The sequence below is a fragment of the Lithobates pipiens genome, unplaced genomic scaffold (assembly GCF_037356315.1).
Source record: "Lithobates pipiens isolate NorthernLeopardFrog02 unplaced genomic scaffold, aLitPip1_a1.2 Scaffold_3, whole genome shotgun sequence".
NCBI lineage: Eukaryota > Metazoa > Chordata > Amphibia > Anura > Ranidae > Lithobates > Lithobates pipiens.
The window spans coordinates 201962417-201977284 of NW_027507790.1; the positions used below are offsets into that span (position 1 = coordinate 201962417).

Genomic DNA, 14868 nt, shown 5'->3' on the forward strand with positions numbered 1-14868 from the left:
AAAATTACATTTGCCAGGTTTTTCTTCTAGACCAACCTTCTAGCATGTTCGCCTCTAGCAAACACATGACATTCCTTACTTTAAAGAGTCTGCTAACTTTCACATTTAACTCTAACAAATGATTATAAAGATAATGGTAGGTTGTCAATGGGATTTTAGAAGCCAGCAAAGTGTAAGTCAAGTCAAATCCTAACTAAGCTTAAAATTGTATAATTTCATTTATTTCAATATTTTTTTTTTTTTTTAAACGAACACGTTATACTTACCTGCGCCATCACAGAGCAGCCCAGATCAACCTCTTAGGTCACTCTTTGCTGCTTCTGCCCCCCCCCCCCAGTTGAGTGCCCCCATAGCAAGCAGTTTGCTATGGGGACACCCGAGCTCCAGCTCCGTGTGACCATTCAGACATGGAGCTGCTGTTCGGCCCCACCCCCTCTAGTCCTTATTGGCTGATTGACAGCAGCGGGAGCCAACAGGGGTTGAGTGCCCCACAGCTCCTGGATGGCCAAGGGACTCGGGGACATCGCTGGATAGAGATGGGGCCTTTACAATGCCTTTAAACCTGTTCCAACACCCATTTTAAGCCCCTGTAAAAGGAAACATGCCAATATTGAAGTTGCTCCAGTTCGGTCACATGATCTCTCCAGTGCAGACTTCAGTGTAGAAGAAAGATCACCACCAATGGCTGCAGCGCCTGGGCGATGACGTTACCCATAGGCTTACTATGGGGCTCTACACTTAAAAATGGAGTTCCACCATTTTGTAAGTTCATTAAAAGTCAGCAGCTACACTAACAGCCACGCCTGCGATGCAGCCTCCCGAAGCCTAGCTCCTCTCCGCCATCATAGCTTGTGGCTTCACGCATGCACTGCGCTCTTCTAGTGACGTGTCCCAGAAGATTGGGGAGAGGGAGGGGCCGCCCAAGCGACAGAAGGCTTTAAATAGTTAATTTGGACCAAGCTGGTAAAAAATAACTATTTACTTCACTAACAGTTGAAGCGGCTGTGTGCGCTGTATAAACTGTATGCAGCCTCGGCTACTTACAGTATACAGCTCTGTGTTCCGGCAGTGGAATGGAACTTCTTGTCTCACTACTGGAACAAAAAAAAAAAAAAAAAAAGAAAAAAAGAAGAAGAGTTGGGCTGAGCAGTCCTTAGCCATGTGCAGGCATGGGATACAAAAGTTCCCTGTGAATGACTAAGCAGCACTAGGGTTTCGCTCTGGGAGTGGGATAAGATGTTCCATTCCACAGCTGGAATACAGTGGTAATATATATATATACACACACACAAACTTTATGTAACTGATGCTACATACGGTTCTATACAGCATTCCAATACAGTGCAACTGTTAGTTAAGCTAATAATTTGTTTGGGTGAGAGTGGTCCAAAAAAATAAAAAATAAACTTCCACTAAAACCTGAAGATCAGATTTAAGAGTTGCAAGAGGTTAGAAGCCCCATTTGATGTATTTGTGAGTGGCAAACCTATATCTGCCATGTGAACCAAGCAGTGCCTATTTCCACCACATATCTAAAAAGTCTAACGGGTGCAAGAAGGGAAGACCGTGTAGTCCAGGCCTGTGCTACAGTGACATGCAGAATAGTGGGTGACGTACAGATTGACATGCAGTGGTGGTGTAGCTTGTTTCTGCAGCCTTCTTCACATACAATCAGGCTCTCCTCATCCAGCATGCCCAGCAGGCAGATGGGACACATTTGTTCATCTTCATCTTTTATGCTGTGGATAAAAACAAAAAAACACATTGGTCACACACCCGATTTCTTACATTATTCCAAAAATAGAGCACCAAAGGGCTCCAATAGTACACACATGGAAAAGGGGCCCAAGAATGTAAGGAAAGGGTCACTTTTCTGGCTACCAATATTAAAGTTTAACGGCAATACACGAGAACATTTTTTACGTGCCGAAGGATTTTTATTTTTGTCCATCCAAACCAGAGGACCTAGAGGCCTGACTTTTCTCTGACTTTTCTCTACAGAAGCCAATACAACTAGGTCCTATCCCTTCAATAATATATTTCCTTTCGCAGTACTGCTTTTTAAACAAATATGCACCTCCACTGATTAGCAGGCAAATACATGGATGAGCGCACTAAGCACAAGCAGTCTGTATCTGAAACAGGAGGGGAGAACAAATATATATTTTCTCAGGCCGGCCATACACCAATTGAATCTTGTTTAGCAGGTACCAGCTGACATTCGAACCATGTATAGGCAGGCTAAAAACGTACCAAGTTGATCCAGCCTGCCGGATTTCACTTGGTTATTATTGCTTGTGGCTATGCCGGCTGCTATAGATCAATGTCTTCTCCTGGAGGGGGAGAAGACTATGGCTCAGTAGGAGGGATTTCTGCATCAGAACGGTCTGTGTTGATGGGGGAATCAAGAAAATATTTCTTCCCTGCAACCTGTGGTTGCAGGAAAGAAATTTTCACTGTGTATGGTCATCCTAAAACACAGTTTATCAGTGCAACCTTATTTGTGGCTGCAGTAGTGTAAATGTGAGTGGTTGGCCCATGCTGAAGCCATACAGAGCTTCAATCAGGAAAAACAGTTTTTTTAAAGTCAAACCGCTCTTGAAAGATTTCCCATCAGTAGTAGGTATAAATATAAAAAGGACTGCATACAAAAGAAATCCTCATGCCCTGGAAGAAATCCTCTTAGTGACAAAACCAGTTGGTTAAAGGAGCTGTTTCCTGCCATTGCGTTCCTGTTAACAGTATCTGGATGTTTTTATAGTGGCCGCCTATGTTGTATACAACACTGGTTTTTATCCGAACAAATGTAATTTTACGCTATCTGGCGTCTCCTTCATTTGCATGGTTAAATCTGGTCGTGGGGTGTTCTGAGGACACATCTCTAGCCGATGACCCCTGCAAAGATTACTACATAAAGCCCGTTTGACCCTTCATAATAAAGGGTCCAGGCTCTCTATGAAGAGTTTATAAATTGCTTGAGGTGGTGGCATTATATGCATGAGGTTGAGGGTCTTCTGGATTCATCTGCAATTTCACGGATTTGTGTTTGCGTTTTTCTACAATTGGACTATTTTCTATCAACTCTTTAGGTTTACCGCAACACTGTTTTTGTATATAAATAAAAAAGAAGACCAAAGAATAAAATAAATCCAAAACACTATACAGATGCCGTGAGATAAGAGATCATTACTGGCTGCATTTAACTCTTTAAAATGAAGAGACAATAGAGTGGTGCTCACTGCCATGTACAAACCTGGTATCTGAGCTAGATGTGGAAGTGGTGGATGAGGACAATGTATGAGAATTTGACATGCGTGATACAAACTTCTGGATGGTGTTACGAGATGGAGCTTTGATCCTTGAGCTACGTCTACTGTGATATTTCTGGAACAAACTTTCAACCTAACAGGAAAAAAAAAAAAAAAAAAAAAACACAAAAAAAAGTGACGCCTTGGACGATACATAATGCTATCTAAAGGAGAGCCAAGAAATACTAGGCTTGGTACAGAAACCGACTTGGAGATGACATGAGAAACTGAAATGTGATCAAAGCTTCATGCAACACATCAAAAATCTAAATGGAGTAAGTTATGCAAATCTTAATTCATGCCAATTTCAGAGAGAAGATTAATCCCAGAAATACTGCTTAACATCTCCCATGCTAATAAGCCTCAGAACACACTTTGTGAACTTGTAGTAAAAATTACTGAAATGAGGTTCAATGAAAACGGCCATCAGGTGGAGGAAATGAGTCTAGCGAGTGATTAGTCACTGCTGTGACCATCTTTCAGCAGGTTAAACGAATAAAAACAGAGCAGTAACTAGTCCAAAAACCTCTTAGCTAATATGACTTGGAAACCTGGAAGGTTCCTATAACATATAGGCAACTGTGTACATTACCAATGTATTGTCCACAACTATACTAAAATATGGGTTCAACAAGAAAAAGTCTATATGGAACCTCTGAAGCACTGCCAGAGACCTACTTAAGATTACACACCTGAATGTGCTTGATGTGGGAATTCACAATTAAACAACCACAGAGATTTGTAACATTTCAAGGTAACCTGCCCCAAATAAAACAAAAATACCTGCAAGAGGAACCGCAAGTGAAAGCTTCCATGCCCTGAATCCTGGAACGCTCACTGCTTCTACACCAGTGGAGATCTCCATTTCAGTGATCTCACCAACCTGGATCTAGCATTCAATGCAACCTGGAGGTCAGAATAGGTGCTTCCATCTGGGGCTTAGAAGATGGTTTATTGATCTATGACAAATGCCTTTTAACCACTATTTATTAAACCCACTAGAACATGCCAAGTGAAAGTCAAGTTATTTTATACGTAATGAGACACACCAATAATAAAAATGGAGAGAAAACAGACTAAAGCTGTAAAAAGAAATATATAAAGACGCACTACATGCCAACAGTGACCATTTTCTGTCTCTGACGGCTGACAACTTTTGAGCAACTCCTGAGTTTTAATATGTAGACATTTTTTTGTGGAAATACACAACTCTAAGCAATGTGTTCATTTGATTATTGCATATAATGGAGGCCATTTGACCATCCAAGGGTTCCCTGCTGGGGGTTAAACAGGTTTCAGGCTATTGGAAGTGCTCTTCACGGAGAAAAAGGTTTATAAAAAAATAAAAGAAATTAAAACACACTCTTGAAATTTTGCCCTCTCAAGAAGAATTAGTGGAGAAGAACATGTTGGGTACCACAAGAGACTCATCTGTAATAAGCGAACAAGAAGGTGCCTGCTCCCTAGAAGCCCCGTTGTCAACGGAGAGCACGAACACAGTAACTGGAACTAAGTAACTTTTAAGTGTATTTCTACTGTTACAAACCATAGGCATTTTGCTTGTTCTAAATATTTGTCTTGTATTCCTTATATTGTAATAGTTTTGTTTGTACAGCATTTTTGTTCAGCGAAAGCACATTTACAGACTGCAGAGGTCCGAGTTTCCTTGCTTATACCAAAAAGTAACCTTGCTAGATAGACACAAGCAAAACACCATTGCTTCTCCAATTATAGCTTTATATGCCTAATTTAGGAAACCATAAAGGAACTTGATTGTCAGATAAATTTTTTGTACAATTCAATGAATAATCATGTCACTGAATGGGCCAAAATTACTTGCAGCCAATAAAATTAGGAAATATTAGTCAATATGTTAACATGCAAGTTTTGTCAGTGCGAACGTTTGCTTTTAATAAATTTAAAATTTGTGCAAGTAGTTCTTCTTGAGGCTAGCAGTATGTTTGCAGTAAATCTGTTAACAGAGGCTGGTAGGACGAATAATTCTACATACCGTATATACTCGAGTATAAGCCGAGATTTTCAGCCTCTTTTTTGAGGCTGAAAGTGCCCCCCTCGGCTTATACTCGAGTCATCGCTGTCTGCCCGCTCGATCAGCGTGTCGAGCAGACAGACAGCGGCCATTCTGATTCAAAAGCCGCGCCTCCGGCTCCGCCTTCGCCTGTGATAGGCGGAACACTGAATTTCCCAGCAGCCTGTGTTCCGCCTATCACGGGCATCCGCTCATCCTCGTACTACGGACGAGGATGATACGACGTCCGTGATAGGCGGAACACAGGCTGCTGGGAAATTCAGTGTTCCGCCTATCACAGGCGAAGGAGGAGGCGCGGCTTTTGAATTTTACAATGGCCGCCGACGAAGAGGGCACGGGACGGAGGCAAGGCAACGCACGGCACGGGACAGGACGGGACGGGACGGGACGGGACGAAGGCAAGGCACGACACGGGACGGAGGCTCGGGACAAAGGCTCGGGACACAGGTAGGCTGGACACACACACACACACACACACACACACACACGGATGGATGGATGGATGGAGACACACACACACACAGGGATGGATGGATGGATGGATACACACACACACAGGGATGGATGGATGGATGGATACACACACACACAGGGATGGATGGATGGATGGAGACACACACACACAGGGATGGATGGATGGATGGATGGAGACACACACACACAGGGATGGATGGATGGATGGATGGAGACACACACACACAGGGATGGATGGATGGATGGATGGAGACACACACACACAGGGATGGATGGATGGACACACACACACACAGGGATGGATGGACGGACACACAGGGATGGACGGACACACAGGGATGGACGGACACACAGGGATGGACGGACACACACACAGGGATGGACAGGCATGTCTCACCCTCGGCTTATACACGAGTCAATAAGTTTGCCAGTTTTTTTGGGGGTAAATTGGGGGCCTCGGCTTATATTCGGGTCGGCCTATACTCGAGTATATACGGTAAACTGCACAAGTCTATCTAAAGGACTAACATTATTAACCAGTCACAGGATTACTTTAGCGAGGGCTGATCCACACTCCTGCAACTTGTCATGTGACAAAATTGCATGACAAGTCACCCTCATTAACAGCAATGAAACCATTCTAAACAGTGCGACTTCTGTTAGTAGTTGCATGCAGGCCACGTTGAAGTCCTGCAGGGATGGCGGCTTCAAAGTCATGTGACTTTGAGGCCATGCTGGTGTGAACCGACCCCAAAATGAATATATGGGACTGTTCAGTCAAAATCTGGAAACATTCTATATTTGCCCATGTTCTGATCGCCTGATGAGCAAATAAAACGTCAATACCAGGTTCAACCTTAAAGTGGCAGGCAAAAGTTGTACGTTTGAAGATTGAATGCTAAAGTAGCTTAGGTTTTTTTTTCCCCAGCTGGAAAAGTACTTTAAGAATTGTGATCACAATCACCATTTTACATCTGTACTACAAACTCCTCTTTGAGCTCTTTGTTTATATTTTTCCTCACAGAGCCATAAAGTATTCTTACCCAACAAAAAGCTAATTTTGCACAGTGATTCTATGGTCTGTAAGCAATTAGAAACTGCTCTGTGAGCTTGAAAATCACTTTCCTGTTTAGCTGGGGGAGAGAGATGCTAGAATGGGAGGACTACAAATTGCTGGCACAATACAATAATTTTCTTTGAGACAATGTGCACAGAATTAGCATACTTCAAAATTCTTTAAGGTTTTTCTCCAAAGCATTGTGTCCGACGGCTCCAGCTGAAACACCCGTAACATGACGAAGAGAAGATGGATACAGAACGCCCCTCTGCCACAGCTGCAGGTCTGCAAGAGAACGAGGCACCAATTACATGTTATCAGAGACAAGATAATACCACACAAGCATGAAGAGGACATGACAGGTCCTAAAAACAAACAATTTCCCCCCCATGATCTTACTGTGAACGTTTCTTCTGAGCTAAATGTGGGCAGAGAGGAAGTAACAGTTGCCAATCTTAAAGTGTCTCTCAAACACTATTTTCGTTTTAGCAGATGTTAGAGCTAAACCCTCCAAATTTTAGATCTTTTGAGGTCTCCATCGTGGTGCAGCCATTCTCCCTGTTGAAGTTAGTTCCTTTACATTATAGAGAATACACAAAAAGGTGGTGGCTGTGGTTGAAGGGGGGCGTTTAGAGACTTGAGTGGAGACACTCCCAGGTAGAAACAGGAATAATGGCGGGAGGATCTCGCTGTTGGAGCATCAAAGACATAGAGCCAGGCGCTAACTCAGTCTATAAAAATAACATTTGGATGGACACAAGCTCATGAAGAGGCACTAGTTTGTTAAGAACTGCACACCATTTTGGGATCCTCCTACTTCTCAACAACTACATTTGCAGAGTATTTTGAGAATGACAATGTCCAGAGCCAGCAAGTTTGCAGATTTTGGGCCAGTGACCCTCTCAATCTTCTGAAGGCGGTTACGTAGGTTACCATCCTCCTAGGCATCAGAAGCCTTCAGTGTACATCTAGCCAAATGGCTCAATGCGTAACATTTAGCAACAAATTAATCTAGATTATGAAGATAGTTTAGTAAAGGATAAGTTCACCTTTTTAAAATAAATGCAATTTGCAGGGCAAAAAAAAAAAAAAGTGCATTTACTATTTTTTTTTCTAAGGGGACTGTAAAGTATTGCACCCACGATCAGCAGATCTTGGGTGCAATGCCAGGCTCCTGCAGACTGTCAGTATAGCTGTGTCTACCCTGTACGTTTGATAAGGGCAGACAGTTACTTCAGTCCAGGAACATTTAATGAACTACGAGGATGCTCACTAGCTCGAGAACTACAAGCTGTCAGTCGCAAAGACTGTTGGTACTTCTAATCTATTCACAGAACTCTGTGAATCAACGAATGATATGGCCATGTGGGCAGAGCCCCGAATTCTTTTCAAAATTGTGACAGTAGGTACAGAGAGAAGATCCCTGGTCTGCTGCCACAGGCAGAGAACTGCAGGAAGGTGACCATAGCCTTTAAATGTTCATGTTCACTGAGCCATGTGACTTAATTCAGTTTCAACAGAGCCCTGATCTCTGCCACCACACAGTCATGCAAGATCCCATTTGCTGCCACTGCACTCGACAAGCAGGACCCTGCTTGCAGCCAATATACCTCAGCACATTTCTACACTCACTGGCAACATACTGTACTCACACCTGGTACCTACACCAACTTTTGCACTCGCACAGCTTCACAATGGGGAAGAGTTACTAAAATTGGAGTGTGCAAAATCTGGTGTAGCACTACATTGAAACCAAGCCACTTCCAGGTTTTCTTGTCAAAGTTTAATTGAACAAGTCGAAGTTGAAAGCCGATTGGCTACCTTGCACAGCTACACCAGCTTTTGCACTCTCCAGCTTTAGTAAATCTACACCAAAGCTCCATTTGCTAACAACGCAGCTCTATGCACGTCTGCATTCACCGATACCTCACTTCAACTATCTAATGCAGCAGCAACATGCTTTTTTGCAGCGTTTCACAATTCTGCACTCTCACCGCACCAATGTGCACTTCTGCACTTGTCAAAAAACTTGGCTGACGCATTTTTGCACTCACTTGATGATGTTCACTTTTGCACTTGCGATTACCGGAAATCACTGATGTACACCTTTGCACTTACCAACACTAGCGATCTACATTTAACACTGCTTACTTTTCCACTTGCCATCATTTCTACAGCATTCAACATTGTCGCTACATTTAAGCAAACCGCAAAACACGTTTGTCTGTACTCGCCAACACAATACCCACGTATACTTCTGTCATCATCCACGCGCCATCGCAGTAACGTATGCTTTTGTACTAGCTGAAAGCACAACAATGTGCTTTCTGCACTCACCAACAATGCAACTAGATACATTGTGGAACTCACTGACACCGCAATGACTTATGCAGTCCCCAACCCACCAATGCATTTTTATAATCATTCCGTTTAAGAAACTAGCACACTTTTGCTAGTGGTGGATATGGGTAGGGCACAGTTCCTGTGAAAAATCACGAAGGAACAAAGTACTCAATGGGAAAACAGATGGTAAACATGAACATGACATAAGGTGACCCAGAAGCGTTTGGCAGCAGGTACATAAGTAAAGTGAAATCCCACAAAAGCATCAATTTGAACACAAAGGCCTGCAGGGCAGTGAAATGAAGAGAAGTGCAGCTTCTTGTTTTTGTGCATGTTCCCATGATCTCATTAAGCACACAATTGTCAAACTGTAATATAACATGAAGCAGGATATCTTTAATAGGTAAAGAAACACAAATGCCATTTTATCTATATTAAAATCCATTAAAGCTAAACTCCAGGCTCACAACTAAATACACACGCAAAACATATACAGCGATCAGCCATAACATTTTGACCACTGACAGGTAAAGTGAATAACATTATCTCATTACAATAGCCCCTGAAAGTGGGTGGGCTATACTAAGCAGCAAGTGAACATGCTCCTCCTGAAGGTGATAGCAGAATAGAAAATGGGCAAGTGTAAGGATTTGACGGAGGCCAAACTGTATTGGTATGATGACTGGATTACAGCAACTCCAAAACTGCAGCCCTTGTGTGATGTCCTCAGTTTTGCGGTGCTCAGGACCAAATGAAATTGGGTGGAAGGAAGAAAAATCTGAACTGGCAACAAGGTCACGGGCAGCAAAGGCTTATTGATGCATGTGGGGAGCGAAGGGTGGCCCATGAAGTCTGATCCAATGAAAGCTACTGTAACTCCAAATACTGAAAAAGTTAATGCTAAGTTGTGATAGAAAGGTGCATTGATGATATTTCCATTGCACATGTTCCTGGAAATGGACTAGTCAGTAGCGAATGCTACAGCAACTACTAGCTGGACATTGGACTCCTCATACATCAATGCATATATTCGCCATTACACTATGGATCATCAAATGTCATCCAAAGCTTTAATTGCAAAAAGATCACATCACAAAAAGACCAAGTGCAACGTGCCTAACAGGGGTCCTGCGCAGTTCCAAAAGGTTGCACTTGGTCCTTTGTGATGTGAACTTTTCTGCAATAAAGGCTTTGGATGACATTTGATGATCCATGGTGTGCTGGCGAATATAAGCATAGAATACACAGAGCATCACAATTTGTGTATGGGTCTGCCCTGCCATTGGCAAGGGTGCCCATGCTGATCTGTGTCCACAGCCAAAAGCACCTATAATGGTTATCAGAACAGGACCATGGAGTGGCCTAGTCTGATGAATCGTGTTTTGTCTTTTACATCAGGTGGATGGCTGGGTTGTTGTGCATCGCTTACCTAAAGAGATAGCACCATAAATCACTATAGGAAGAAAGCAAGCTGGTGGAGACAATGTGATGCTTTGTCTAGTTGGGTACAAGCCTCGATAGGGTAGGGTGGTTTTGGCAGAAAAAGGGGGAACTACTCAATATTAGGCAGGTGGTCATAATGCTATGGCTAATCGGTGTATATATTGGGAGCAATTTCAGCTGGCCATACACTATTTAAATTTCGTCCAGTTCCTGCTGAAATATTGATTGAGCAACTTGGGTACAACCAGCCTGCCGGATTCTCTTGCGATTATCCCTAAAGGGTTCTACGGCCATGGTTGCGGCAAAGAAATTTACACTGCATATGGCCAGCATTACCTGTAAAGGTATATTTCTAACCAGTCACAAAAAATCCAGCTTTACCGGGCAGCAGAGCCAGGCTGAAGACTTGACATTTTTTGCCTGGCACTCAGCTCAAAGGGTAAAAAGGTATCAAAATTCAATTAGCCATCACTTTTGTGCGTCATGTGCACATCTTGCAAGCAATCTTTACTTAAGGATTTCCAGTTTGACCACCTACTGAGGCCATAGCAATCTTGGCTTGTATTAAAATAAACTTATGCTGAGTAAAATATAGAGGCTGCCAATACTGATCATCCTTCTAAAATGGCGAATTGAATGAATGCCATGCTGTCTAAATGCCTTTAGTGACCTGAAACAAAAACGCACATCAGGTCTGATTTCACTTGGTGTAAGCCTCATCAAGGTTAGTAACGCAAAGTACTGGTCAGCATGACTGCCTGGCAAGTAAAATTCATTGCAGGCAGTCAGTAATGGTCAATCCATGTTCCTTTCAGCACACGTTTCCTTTAAGGCTGGGTACTGTTGGTCTCCTTCATTGGCAGACAAATGATTCCCATACCCATCCTAAAAATCGCTAGAACAAAAAAATAAATGAAATGTGATAGCATGTGATAAATCCAAGTTATAGACTGGAGATCATACAAGCACCGAAACCCTTATTAAATGACATTACTGAGGAGTATCTGTGATGGAGACAGAGCAGAGTTCCAAGTGATTTCATACCGTGCACGCAAAATCTTCTTAAATTGTCCGTCACATTCACTTAGTCACAGCGCAGCTAGAGAAGTCCTATGAGTGTGACAAGCCTGTCTATGGGATAGCAGGGGAGAGGAACAGTTTCTCTCTCAATTAGAAACAAAGATCAGAAGCATAGCCTCCTACCCCACAACAAATTTGATTGGCGGGGGGAAAAAAATAAAAAATAAGGCGAGATAACGCAATTTTATGAATGAAAGTCACTTCAGGAAAACCTAAAATAGTTTTTTGTGAAACTAAAAGCTGTCTATGATGATTCAGACTACTCGCTTCCAGCATGCTAAAGCTGGACAGGCAAAAAAAAAAAAAAAAAAGTGCCAATGCTGCTCCTCCAATCAGAAAAGTTGATGGAGTGGGTGGACAAAGATCAATATCCAAGCACTGCAGTATGGTCTTTAAGCAGAAAGATATGAGGTAAACTTACCTGAGGACCAATAAAAACTCTGTATTTATTATCTGGGCTATCTCCACCAATCAGAAAAGAATTGGGTCCTATTTGCTGCAGCAGATAGAGTCTTGCTCGCATCACTTTGTTGACCCGGCGACTGGTTTCCTCAGGACTATATGGGGAAAAGCCATCCGGAGATGGCGCTCTTCGTGGTGGAGTTGTACGTCCGCTCTGAAACTGCACAGAAAATCGTCTGTGAACATATCCCCCCAATAACTGCATTATCTCCAAGCACAGATATCTGTGATATTTCTACCAGCTCAAGTACTATTAGAAAATCAAATTCATCCCCTTGAAAAAACAAAAAAAACAAACAATGGGGTTGATTTACTAAAACTGGAGAGTGCAACATTTGATGCAGCAATGCATGGCAGCCAATCAGCTTCTAACCTCTGCTTGTTCGATCAAGCTTTGACAAAGAAAACCTAGAAACCGATTGGTTTCTATGAAGAACTGCACCATATTTTGCACTCTCGTTTTAGTAAATCAACCCATATGTCATTACCACTACAATAAAACTATACTTTAATCAAAAATTAGTGAGTCCATCCAATCTGGAAGCCAGCATGTCAAACGAGTGACAAGACATGCCCTACCACAAACAATAGAAAAAAAAACTATTTAAAAAAAGTTAAACAGCAGCTACAAATTTTGGCCCTTGGCACATATTAAATTAAATGTTAAAATTCTATAGCCACTTTCCATCACAGCAAGATATTGAACCGTTATCTTCCAAAGTTGGCACCAAATATTTTTTTCCCACATGCAAGGCAAACAGGAAGCCCTCTCTGTGTAGGAAAAGTTAGTGAACAATGATGGAATAAGTCAAGCTCAGAAAAAAAAAAAAAAAAAAAAAAAACCCCATGTAGTTTGTGCCAGAGAAGCTCACCATTAAGTGAGTCATAAGAGTATGTTGTGATCAGCAGCATATATTTTTGTTGGTAATACTCATTTAGATCAGGCTGGTTTAGAACAAGTATTGTTCTAAAACGTCAAATAGTTAGGTGCAGCGATCGCTTCACTGGCACCCCAACGGAACGGAAAAAAAATCTTTATGGCCCAAAATAACTAGAACATTAACAGCTACATGGGTACAAAAATGGAGGACAAAATCGCCAATCTGAAAGCCAACAGGCTTTTGAATGGTTAAAATAGTGTATAGTAACACTGTTCCCCATATGTAAAAGTAGCAGAACTTACAGGGACAGGAGACAATCCTCTTCTCTTCATTCCTGGTGACTCTGGCTTGGATTTGGAAGAACTAGATGAGCTGCTGGGAGAAGGGCTGCGTCTCCCTTTCAGAACATGGGATGATCCATTCAATGACCCATCAACAGAAGAGTCCGATTTGGGAGCATCTATCCCATCAGCTTTCACAGGAATTGGTTTTACAACCTGCATTGCACAAACAGCAAAACATCAGTTAATACCAAGTAATACCTTGTTGATGGCATTTTCTCCTTTTCCATTGTTACATTTACAGCTGCATTTTAGGACACAGGGACATTTTGCTTTTTTTCTAATGCCTGGTACACAGGCAGTTTATTTTTTATTTTCATTCAAGCAGACAGGCTGAATGAAAAAAAATGAAAAATAAAAAGGAGTTTGCTGTACAGATGGGAAAAGTTGTTTGCACATTTTTGGAAAAACAAAAAGAAAAACAAATGTTAGTGCATGTGCAATATGCAATGTTAGTACAGCGATCTCCCCACTGAGCTATGGTGTTCTGCCAAGGGGACTGCCCCATGACAGAGCACACCTGTCATTGCTGATCAGATGCCAATCAGCTGCTTGGTTTCCAGCATGCCCATTCAACAGATGCCAGACATTTGGCCTGCTTCTGTTGGAGAAGCTACTATACACACTGGCCAGTTTGTTGAACTGGCCATCATTCGGCCATTTTTCATGTACCAGCTGAAATGTACTCAATGTATGGCCCCCATCAGCCTCCTTCCACCCATTGTCCTGCCATTGAAGAACTGAAGGAGCCATGGGGTAAAATGAATGGCCAAAAAGCGACTTCATATCAGATGCCGCTACTGTTCAGGTCTTTTGACAGCTGTTGGCCCAGGAGGAGCATTTGTCCATCTGCGATGTAAAATATAGATCGAGGAGTCCGTTCGTTAATTGTTAAATGTTCACTGTTGAGATTGGTCTCATCTCCCCCCCATAGCAAAAGTAACACTCACTGGACCCCCTAGATCAAGGGGTCTCTAAACGTTATAAAGAAAAGGCCAATTTACTGTCCCTCAAACTCAAGAGTGCCGGACTGTGCACAGTGAGCGTAAATGATTCTTGATCTTTGTTATTAGGGGGAGAAATAGTTGGCGTCCTTGGGAGGACTAGTGCCCCATTTTTGTTGTCAGTGGAAAGTTTTATACCCCATCGGTGGTGTCAGTAGAAGGAATAGTGCCCCATTGCTGGGGTCAGTGGCAGGAACAATGCCTCAAGGGCAGTTAAAGGCAAGCAAAGGGCAGCAGTTGAGACCACTGCCCTAGATGATAGACGCAGTCAACTCAGGCTGCACAAACTTTGCACGTCAGTTGTCGGTCGAGAAAAAAATAAAATAATAAAAAGTCAGTTCCCTGTATACTAAGGTACAAGAGGATGGGTCACAAATCAACTAGTAAAATCGGGAATACAGGCCACTGGCTCAGCTTGGAATGCT

General features: G+C 42.5%; 1 protein-coding gene across 2 annotated transcripts in view; it reads right to left on the reverse strand.

The window, feature by feature from the left end:
* The window catches only part of MAP3K1 (mitogen-activated protein kinase kinase kinase 1), a 116967-nt gene that overhangs the window by 29076 nt on the left and 73023 nt on the right, over window positions 1-14868 (reverse strand). For both annotated transcript variants that reach the window (XM_077462701.1, XM_077462702.1), the window contains exons 3-7: window positions 13401-13595; window positions 12177-12377; window positions 7058-7174; window positions 3254-3402; window positions 1618-1739 (exon numbers count right to left, since the gene is read on the reverse strand). In XM_077462701.1, the coding sequence (XP_077318827.1) occupies window positions 1618-1739; window positions 3254-3402; window positions 7058-7174; window positions 12177-12377; window positions 13401-13595 (784 nt within the window). The remainder of the gene's footprint in view (window positions 1-1617; window positions 1740-3253; window positions 3403-7057; window positions 7175-12176; window positions 12378-13400; window positions 13596-14868) is intronic.